Source organism: Solanum dulcamara, chromosome 5 (genome assembly GCF_947179165.1).
Source record: "Solanum dulcamara chromosome 5, daSolDulc1.2, whole genome shotgun sequence".
Taxonomy (NCBI): Eukaryota; Viridiplantae; Streptophyta; class Magnoliopsida; order Solanales; family Solanaceae; genus Solanum; species Solanum dulcamara.
The window spans coordinates 71,906,194-71,916,589 of NC_077241.1; the positions used below are offsets into that span (position 1 = coordinate 71,906,194).

Here is a 10,396-nt window from a genome sequence, read left to right on the forward strand (position 1 = left end):
ATAAATCTATAACCTTATTCAACAATGAATTCTACCTTAACTTAAAAACGAGAATACTCACAAAACTATGCTATTGAAAAAAAATAAACACAAAAGAAAATAGATAATAAAAAAGTTGCATGGAATCACACGAAGTAAATGGTGAAAATGAAATATAAATGATATAAAATAAAAAAAATATTTTTAGAAAATATTAAAATGATAAAAATTAAAAAATAATTTAAAATAGTAAAAATAATAAATAAATAAAAATAGAAAAATTAAAAGGAATAAATTAAAAAATAACTAGCTTGTAATTTTACCACGTAATTATCAATAATTCATAGCCTCTCTGGTGAATTGAAGAGTAATTACCCCTGTCAATTACACATAATTACCTGCTGACTAAATAATTATATAATCAACCAAACATGACAAATAACATAATTACATTTAATTATACCAAATTTAATTATCAGAGTGACTTTCCAAACCCGCCCTTAATAGTTTGGGGCACTTGCCCTTAATAGTTTTGGGGCACATTTAGAGCTTGTTTGAATTGACTTATTTTTAAGCAACTTATAAGTTGAAAACTGCTTATAAATTAAAAAAAATAAAAATTGGTGCAGACCAATTTTTATTGGCCAACCAAATAATTAAAAAAGCTAAAAAAAAACAGAGCTTGTAAGTCAATACAAACGGTCTAACACCAAAACCAAACGGAAACGGAGTGCAATTTTGGTCCTTTACCCTTTAACGCCTCCCGGGGTTTAGTCCGTCTATTCTCATTCAATCGAGATTGTCAGATTGAGGTCACACAGAAGAACTGAAGAGTGACAAAAAATGGCAAAGTCCTCGGCGACCAAAGACGCCCAAGCTCTTTTCCATTCTCTCCGGTCTGCTTATGCCGCAACTCCGACGAATCTCAAGGTAACCACTCTCTCCTCGATTTCCGTGCAGCAATTTACATACATATAACTTTCAAATGTATACAGTTTCAGTCAACATTCACGTATTGCTATTGGGTTGGGTTCTAATTGAATTGTTTTTCGCCGCAGATCATTGATCTATATGTCATCTTTGCGATCTCCACTGCCTTAATTCAGGTATCAGTTAACAACTTTGCTGTTATTGCTATAGATCTATAATTATTATGTTCTTACTGTGTTTATATTGGTAAAACTTTGGTTGATCCACGTTCTCATAAGCTGTTAACTTTCTACTGGCCTTTGAAATTTTAATTGGAAATGTATGTTATGGATTTTGAATACTGATGGCTTAATGATGTCAATTCAAGCACTGCCTAGATTAATCTGATCTTGGTCTCATCTTTGATTTCATTGAGCATCTGATGCATTAGAGATATAATTTTAGTGTTAATGCAGTGGCTGAGGCATAATCTTTTTGGGGAGGAGGACGTATTATAAGTAGAAAGTGGGGGTTGGTGGTGATGTGGTGAGTAGGGGTATTATGTTTTAAGGTCTCTATCTAAAAATTAAGAATTTTAAGGGATAAAATTCTAAAATGTGAAATATAGAGAGGTCGGCTGCACCATAAAGTCCACAAGTTATGATAGTTGAGCTTACTGTTCTACAGTTCACAGGAAACAGTATTGGAATTTGTTTTCAAGGTGATACTGGTACTTTGACTGCCTCTATCTTGTTTTATCTAGTTAATATTTTTGTCGAGGCTTTGATAGAGAGTGGGTATTCAAGGTCCTTAGAGAAAGCCAGCCTAGACACATGAAAATAATCAAATGACTTAGAGAATTGAGATTATATATGTAAGTGCGAGTCTGCAAGACGATCAATGATTGAGTTTGTGTTTACACTGCTGTGAATTTCAAGAACTAAAATGAACTCTATTACTAAACACAACGCTTTCCTCTACTCTTAGAACTTAGTTCTTCGGTTTGAAGGTTGAAGAGAAGGGGTAAGAGACGTTTTAAACTGCGGGCAGTGCTTTCCTTTCCAACTACTGTGAAGTAGTATGGATTTTTTATTTAAAAAAATTGCTTCATAATCATTTTGAGATACTAGGTTCGATTCCCTTTATACGGGATGTGGTGGAAAAGACTGATTCAACTAGATATACCTTGCTTGCATTAAGATTTAGAACTTGTTGTCTACTTTTAGGAAATGTTTGGAACTCTGTATGAGAGAATCTTCATGGTGTGCGACACTGTTGAAACCATTAATTTGTACCATAGAGTTCCATATGTCATTCACTATTCATTATATCTTTTTTTTTTCCTCAAATTTGTTGGTGGAACATCAATGCAATTTAATGCATTTGTTGATTCCTATACACATTTTTTTAAATGAGTTTGACTTCTTCATTAGTTATTCACAATCAATAGCATTGTATTGCCGCCGAGGCTTTGGTTCAGTGGTAAAGACGTTGCGTAAGATGTGTTGATTGGGTGCACGTCACGAGTTCGAACATTGCCACATACATGAAGTCTGGATTCATAGTGGGGCAAGGTAGATGTGTGAACCCATAATCCCTTGAGTTTTGCATCCGTGGGTCAACTGAACTTGAGCCAACTTACTCGTAGGGGTTTTCTTGGTTTAAGAAAATAGTGATGTTTTATTATCTTTTGCGGTTTGAAATTCTCTTCACTACAGGCAAAAGTAAGATTTTATTCGCTTGAAAGATTAACTCTTCCACAACACCCAAGGATGTGGCTTAGTGTTTAATGAAGTAGATTGAGAATCATGAGCTCTCAAGTTCAAATCCCAGCAGAGATAAAACCACTAGGTGATCTCTTCCCATTTGTCCTAGCCTTGGTGGACATATAGAGTTACCTGGTGCTTGTTGGTGGGAGGTGACAGGTATCCCGTGGAATTAGTCGAGGTGCACTTAAGTTCCCTAGACACCATGGTTATGAGGACAAGAGGATTAACTCTGCCACTGACATGAAACTTGGTATATAAGTGAGAGCAGGGTATAGGGAAGGGATCATACATCAAGTTTCTAACCTGGCTTAATATCTAAGGGGCTTTTCAGTTAAACAAAAGCTTTTCTTTTATTGCTTAAGAATAGCTTATAAAGTAGAGGATTTTTTTTTTCTGCATTTGATGATTAGAGGTAATTGATCTTGTGTCCTGAGTTGGGTTGTCAGTAAAGAGATTCAAATTCAGTCCTATCAATTGTGCAAACAACGCCAATAAGGTTAGATAGTATTTGTTCTTAGAATCTGTCATTTTGGTGTGTTGTGAATAGTTTGCCTAATCAGAGCTAATATGGGAGGTCTAGAAGGTCACTGTTCCCTTTGTACATCCAATTAAGAGTGAAGAGTCATTTGGTTTGTATCAATTCCGTCATCAATTCCAACTTTGCAGTCTGATAACGTTGTAGTCACCTCTCATGGATTTTCATATTAATATTATCTAGTAGCCACTGTCCTATTCCTCTAATGCCTTCTTTTATAAATCAAAATAATTTCATTAATAACACCACAAGACGTATCACCATACAAGAGTATGTTTTCACAACAACCCTCCAAAAAAATCCGTCCAACTGTCTTTACTATCTAAAATATCCTTTTTCAGTATTTAAAATGGAAATAAAGGTCTCTTGTCTCTTCATAATAGACTCCAGTTCTTCGAAAGTTCTTCTATTCCGTTAGCTCCACATCAACCAAAAGACACAAAGGAGAAGCTAGACTACATGTCCTTCCAGCATCTATTTTCAGGTCTCTGCCTCTCCAATGCTCCTGTTGAACTCGCTGGATTAGGCTGATATAACCCATCTCCTTCTCAAGCATCTGCTGTTAAATATGGTTTTCGCTGCTGCATACCATGTGAAGAAAGTTAGTTTCTTTGGTACCCTTTTCTCCCATACCGATCTATAACGTGCGTTAAATCAGCAACTGCGAAAATACAAGCAGAATACAATTTTAAGGCGGTGATCTTTTCCATATCATTCCCTCTACTTCCTCAAAGCGGTCATGTCTACAGTGTCCTATTTCCACTCTTGTATGTATCTCCTAAAATAAAACTTGACAATACTTGTCTCCCTTCTCTTCTGAGGAGTTCGGCTACATTCAGGTGTGACAATTATACTCGGGCAAACTCTTCTTTGGAAGTTGGATCCCAATACCATGCATCCAATCAAAATTGGATTTGGTTACGTATGCTTAGCTTACCATACAACAGATTCCTATGAAGCATGCTAATCCAGCTCCTATTAGCCCAATGGCGCCATACCGGATCTTTTACCTGCTCCCTGCAACTTTCTGTACTTTTGCGGTGATGGACAATAAGGATTGGGCAAACCACCCATCTGCTAAAGATAGTGCATGAAAATCAGAAATGACGTCCAAAAACATTATTAGACAATCACAGCCCAAATTGCTTAAAAAGATCTTTCACCTATTTTTACAAAAATCACATATTTATTTGCCTATTTCAGTTTGTATTGTTTCCAAGGAGCACTCCTTTTACACAAGTCATTACTTTTTTTTTTCTTTTTGATCCTATTCTTTCTAAGGTCTTACCTCTGTAAAGTTCAAATATTTGTGAACACGACGAGGTTGTGTGAGAAAGGATCATTTTCCTGTAATTTGTTATTTGAATGTGCTTTCTTATGGGAAGGCAAATATAATGTGCCACTCTCACAAGGCAGCAATTTGCCTGTGTAAATAGCTCCTCGCCTGCTTCATTTGTTGTCATGATTCAATGTCTGAGATGTAAGATATTTTTGCTTGATTTGCTTATTGATTTGTTCTATCCATCCGGTTGATGGTTGACGTATTTTGTACTTCTAATGGCAATAATCAGGTTGTATACATGGCTATTGTTGGATCATTTCCATTCAACTCTTTTCTCTCTGGGGTGCTTTCTTGTATTGGCACAGCAGTCCTTGCTGGTGAGCTAAGTGGTCTATTTAGATACACTCCAATTTACGAAAATGTTAATTTCAACTGATTTATTAGTATCTTTTTTGCAGTTTGTCTTCGGATCCAAGTAAACAAAGAAAACAAGGAATTCAAGGTAAGCTTTCTTGGGATATGATCTTCCATTTTACAGTTTTACCTTGAATCTCCCCTCTAATTTAGTTGTGTTAAAAGATGTGAAGTCGTAGATTAAAAGATGTGTAGCATGTCCTGCACTTCTAGTTATGCGGTCTCATAGAAGAAGAGAAATGTAAAGAGATAAAAATGAGGCAGCTGGCTTATGTTTGTTCTTTCCTTTCAAATTACTAGTGCTTACAGAGTATGTCAATGAATCTCATCACTTGATGTTTGGTCCACCATTGCAGGATTTGCCTCCGGAACGTGCTTTTGCAGATTTTGTTCTCTGCAATTTAGTGCTCCATTTGGTGATCATGAACTTTCTTGGCTAGATTGAGGCACCAAATCTCGAAAATATGTTGCTTTTACAAATCTTGGTGATTTATATGTAAGAATAATATAGACAATCGTAAGGATTTTGTTAGGCCTTCAGAAATATTAAGTTTCTCATGCATGAAACTATAACATTCATGAATCTTATAAGAGTATCAGTAAGTAGACAAAACTTTGACCCTTCCGAGTTCTATAGCCAAAAAGAGCAGAACTTTTTCGGTATCAAATTATTTTGCTTTTTTCTTTCCAAGTGTACCGAAAAGGTGACACCAGTAGCCTGAATGTGTCTAACACTTGATCGTGAGCTGTGTGCATATCCTAGGGCAGATTCCTCACAAATACTCTCTAGAGAGGAACTCTATGACTCATTTCTTTATTATTATTTTTGGTATCACTATAAGTGTGATTAATTCAAATTGGCCCCTCGATGATGTTGGTGCGATGGCAACAACAGTGGGTAGATAAGTGTTCAAATTTTAACAGCGACCAAAGCTTTGATGGTCAAATTACTCTATACGTCTCTTTTGCTGATTCATCTGAGGAATTTCATTACTTCCGGCAAAAGAAAATTGACCATTGACTTTGTCTTTCTAGGACTTGTGAGGGCCTTATTGAATTGATTTGTTGACTGTCGAGAAATCCCATTGACCATAGTTTTTAGTCATTTAATTGGCCAAGTCTATATAGGTTTCTTGCATTATTCATAGTTTCTAATAATTGAATTAGCCAAGTCTAAATAGGTTTCTTGCATTAGTGATTCATAGTTTTTAATAATTTAGTTGGCCAAGTCTATATCTAGTAATCACTGAGGTCCTTTTATAGTCTGTTAGTCTCCATTAATCATGCACAGATTTTTCTACTTCAACAGTTCAGAAATTTCTTGACGACTTCTACTGCAGAGGCTTTCTTTGTAAAAAAGAGCTTCCACGACTTTGCCACTTATTAGGTATGCAATGAGCCTTCCTGCATTTCCTCTTTAGGTTGTCAATTGTTATTATCGTCGTGTTAGAAAATAATTTTTAATTTTTTCATGTTTGGTTGGTCAAATATTTTGATTTTTTTAGAAAAACAAGTTCCTTGAAAATGAAGAAAATGACTTTCCTATCGAAAATAGGGGAAACAAGTTCCATAAGTGGGCTTCACGTTCATTGTCTCTTCATCCCCAAACCCCCATTCCTTGACCATTCCCACCCCACCCCTAAACACTGACTTGCCAACCTCATCCCAGCCAATAGTGTTTCCTAGACCATAAGAATAATATATTTTGCTTACATATTAAACACTAAAAAGTAAGTAAGAAACTCACTATTTTCATGGAAAACATTTTCCTCTCTACCAAACACATCTGTGTGTCCGCTGCTGAAGAACTCTCTTACATTTCCTGGTATTTTAGTTTTTCAACTTCTACAATTCCCCAACTTGGTGAGTTAATTAATTCCATAGAAACTCATCCATTAAATCATTCTTACAACAAAGTCATATAAGTTTTATCAAAAAATATTCAGTTGATAAATTAGTTTTTTGCACGTGTAAACCAATACATGCCTCCCACCCCCACCCCCACCCTCACCCCCCTCCCAAACAAAAGAAAATTATAGGCGTAACCATTTGAGTATTGACAGGTTAGCTCCACTTTCGACAAAAAGAAATTAGTAGTACTTTTACCAACAATAAACAAACAACACAAAACACACACACAATTTTTTTTTAGCAGAATCAGAAAGCAAAATATCATGCTTGTGGTTATGAGACAATTGTTCGGTGAAAAGATAAAGAACAAGTGCTTAAGAGTTTGGGATTAGCGATATAAACCAAGCAAATTTTCAGAGACTTTCCTAAGATACAAATTAACATAATAATCTGATTTTGTCTCGACTTTCAGACATACTAATCTTGTGGGGATCTTTTTTTTTCCTTGTTGATTTGATCGCATTAATTTAGTTTTGGATAATCATTGCAACAAAGATAAGTTACTTAGATTTAACTAATCTTTAATTTAATGTATGCTTACTTATTAAATACTTAAAATAGTACAGGTTTAGAGTCATTTGTCCTATGAGTCCCATGGTTTGCATAGTTTTTTAAAATTGACTTAATCACTTTTTTTCCATTAATAATGAAGTATTAATTGAACATTCCCACTGGAAGTGTGTTTGTTTCTATATTCGAATTCTTTTACCTTGTCTTAGTATAACCTTTTCTGTTTGTGCTTTGATTTAAATTAATTTTTTTTTAAAAAATCGTATCAAATTAAATAAATTAATTTTTTTCACAATTTATCACTAATCCCAAGACTGCAACCAAACACAAAATAATACTATAGTATATTTTATTTCAACATTATTTTTTCTGTATCTCTTATACCAAACAACAGTATACGTGGACATCAAAATTAAATGCAGAGCAACCGCTACTTTTCTGGGACAATAAATATAAAGCTTTTGTTTTTGCTAAATAAGGGTAAAATTGCACATGCGGACTAAACAAAAATTAATGCAAAAGGATTGTTCGTCTTTTCAAATCTTCAAAGGCTTGCTCTCTTCTGTATGTCCCACTTCATATATTATATATTATTGTGTTGCAGTATTTTTTTTTAATATTTCATTTATAATTATGAGATATAGCTACAAGAATAGTTTAATGTAAGAAAGAATGTTTATATTTCATTTGCCCCCAAACTAACTCATGTGCGTGGAAGAAATTAATTTAAATGGATTCTCATCCTTCAGAATTTTTCTTCTTACGCTGAGTTCGGCAGGCACGGAGAAAAATATTTTCTTAAAAAATAAATAATTTTTTTAATATTCAATAAGAAAGTAAAAATAAAAAAATAGTATTTTAAGAATATTTATATATAATCTAGAAAAATACTATATGGATAAAATGAGATGGGCAGAACAGTTCGGAGTTGGGATGGTCAAGTGGTGAAGTTTGGATGGATGAGGATAAGATAATGAACTTCAAAAGTCACTTAGAGCTTGTTTAGAAAGCCATAATGGAATTGAGATTTGATATAATTATACTCTTTTGACATATTTGGTAAGCCAAGTAATTACTTGGCATTAGAAGAATTGGGTGTTATTGAGGGAAAGTAATTACACTCTTCAATTCATTGAAAAAAATAAAAAAATTGTGTAATTACATTATGTAATTACATAACATTTTTAATAATACCTTTTTAATTATATTTTTATTTGAAATACCAAAAGACATTTTTTCTTTCTTTTTTTGTTTGGACATTTTCACTTCTACAAGACAGCAAAAAAAAAAAACAAAAAAAAAACAGGAATTTGCATCTATTGTACTTGGTTTATTTTGAAAAAATGTATTTTCAATTATTTGGCTTTAATCTCTATATGTTCGCCTTTTTCTTTCCTTTTTTTTTTGTTTTCGGGTGGTATATGGGATTTGCTTATTGGTGTCTTGATTATTCCACTAAGTCCATTTCATCAAACCTTACAAAATTATTTTATCAAACACTCCAAAAATACTTTAAAATTATTTTTGCTTAAAAATACTTAAATTAAATAAAAAATAACGAAGTTAAGGCACGTAAGATTTGAAGTTACGAAGCTACCATGATGAGTTCAATAATATACTTAGCACAATAAGTTTCATTTATTTTGTTTGTCATTGTAGCCAGGAGAAAAAGATTGTATTCATTAATTAATTTAAGTAATAATATTAATTATTTAAAAATTATTTTTTAAAATTTAACTGTGTAAATACATTTATCCAACCAAACAGGACAATGAAAATTTACACTGTAATTACACTCTGATAAACAAACATGTTATTGTTATTACTGAATTGTGTAATTATCATGCTGTGTAATTACCATCTAGTAATTACACCAATTTCAATTACCAGGTGGCTTTCCAAACAGTCCCTTAGGAAATTCATCCTCCTCGTTTCTAAATAATTTATTTTCCTAATGAAAATGTTTAACAAACCTTTCGATCAATCAAATATGGAAAAAATAAAAATAAAAAAATTTCTACATAGCAAACACACTAAGGTGTTGGTTGGTACACATTAAATTATGTTGGGATTTTAAGTGAAATTATAATTCATAGACTAATTTGTCCTGCCCAGGATATGGGAAAAATAATCTTATTTGGATGATAAATTCATACGATCAACCAAACACAATGTAAATTAATGTCTGGATCTCTTACTAACGCATTCATTGAGTATAACAGAGCAAATGATGGTAGAGCAATGAACATCGGTATCTCAATCTTATTCTTGAAATATTCCATCTTGTTTCGACCCCTTAATGGAAATGATTGCATCAACAAGAGTTATAGTGGAGTGAAAAATATTTTTTCATTCTTAATCAAAAATTTCGGGTTCGATCCCTTTAGATACATAATCGTCTTTGTTAAAAAGCGTTTTATCTCAATGTGGAACTTTTCAAAGAAAATTCGAATTAAATCGGACTCCAATGTGAAAATCAGACACCAGATAAAAAACCAAAAAAAAAAAATGATTGATACCGTTCTCTCATTTTTTTTTGTTAAAATAAATGGCTTAGAAGAGTTTTAAGAAATGACTTCCCTCTTCTTGTTGGGGACTTTATTTTATAAATTATATTTTTTTTCTAAATACTTAAGTAAGAATATAAAAATTTCATGTTATTTTTTATTTCTCACTCGATATATAATATCCGCATAAAATTCAACTAATCTGAATTCCTTTTGAATAGGGCTTCATTCGGGAGTAAGTTACTCCCGACTTCACATTAAAAGGGTAAGTCCATCCATTGCACCACTTGGTGGTGCACCCCAAGTGAAATGGATATCATTGATATTTAGAAAATTTATTTAAAATTTTAATTGTAATGCAAATTCTTTTATCTTTTTCTTCCCAAAGGGTTTAATTTGCAAAACAATTGAATAGTGGTAGTACTTTTCTTGTGTTGGAGAAAAGGTAGACCTATAGGGTATTGCCAAAAGAAAGGCGTATGGTTATTACACGTGTCCAGATAAGTCTAGCCTATTTCCACAAAAGCCAATGAGATAAATGAAAAGGAATACTCACATAAATAACCAAAGAAACAAAGGA

At 33.1% G+C, this 10,396-nt stretch overlaps 1 protein-coding gene across 1 annotated transcript; it reads left to right on the forward strand.

Annotated features, from left to right (window-relative positions):
• Nucleotides 1-728: 728 nt before the first annotated feature.
• Nucleotides 729-5,556, forward strand: LOC129889637 (dolichyl-diphosphooligosaccharide--protein glycosyltransferase subunit DAD1). Its single transcript, XM_055965033.1, has 5 exons — nt 729-909; nt 1,038-1,085; nt 4,764-4,851; nt 4,933-4,976; nt 5,245-5,556. Exons 1-5 carry the CDS (start codon nt 823-825, stop codon nt 5,326-5,328), a joined length of 351 nt encoding a protein of 116 aa, XP_055821008.1. The 5' UTR covers nt 729-822; the 3' UTR covers nt 5,329-5,556.
• The last annotated feature ends 4,840 nt before the right edge of the window (nt 5,557-10,396 follow it).

Bases quoted from the DNA above. Each gene is read 5' to 3' on its own strand.
- LOC129889637 (XM_055965033.1), top strand. From the start codon at position 823: ATGGCAAAGTCCTCGGCGACCAAAGACGCCCAAGCTCTTTTCCATTCT. The intron at 1,086-4,763 runs GTATCAGTTAAC...GGCAATAATCAG, and splicing joins TCTCCACTGCCTTAATTCAG to GTTGTATACATGGCTATTGT. The intron at 4,852-4,932 runs GTGAGCTAAGTG...TCTTTTTTGCAG, and splicing joins TGGCACAGCAGTCCTTGCTG to TTTGTCTTCGGATCCAAGTA.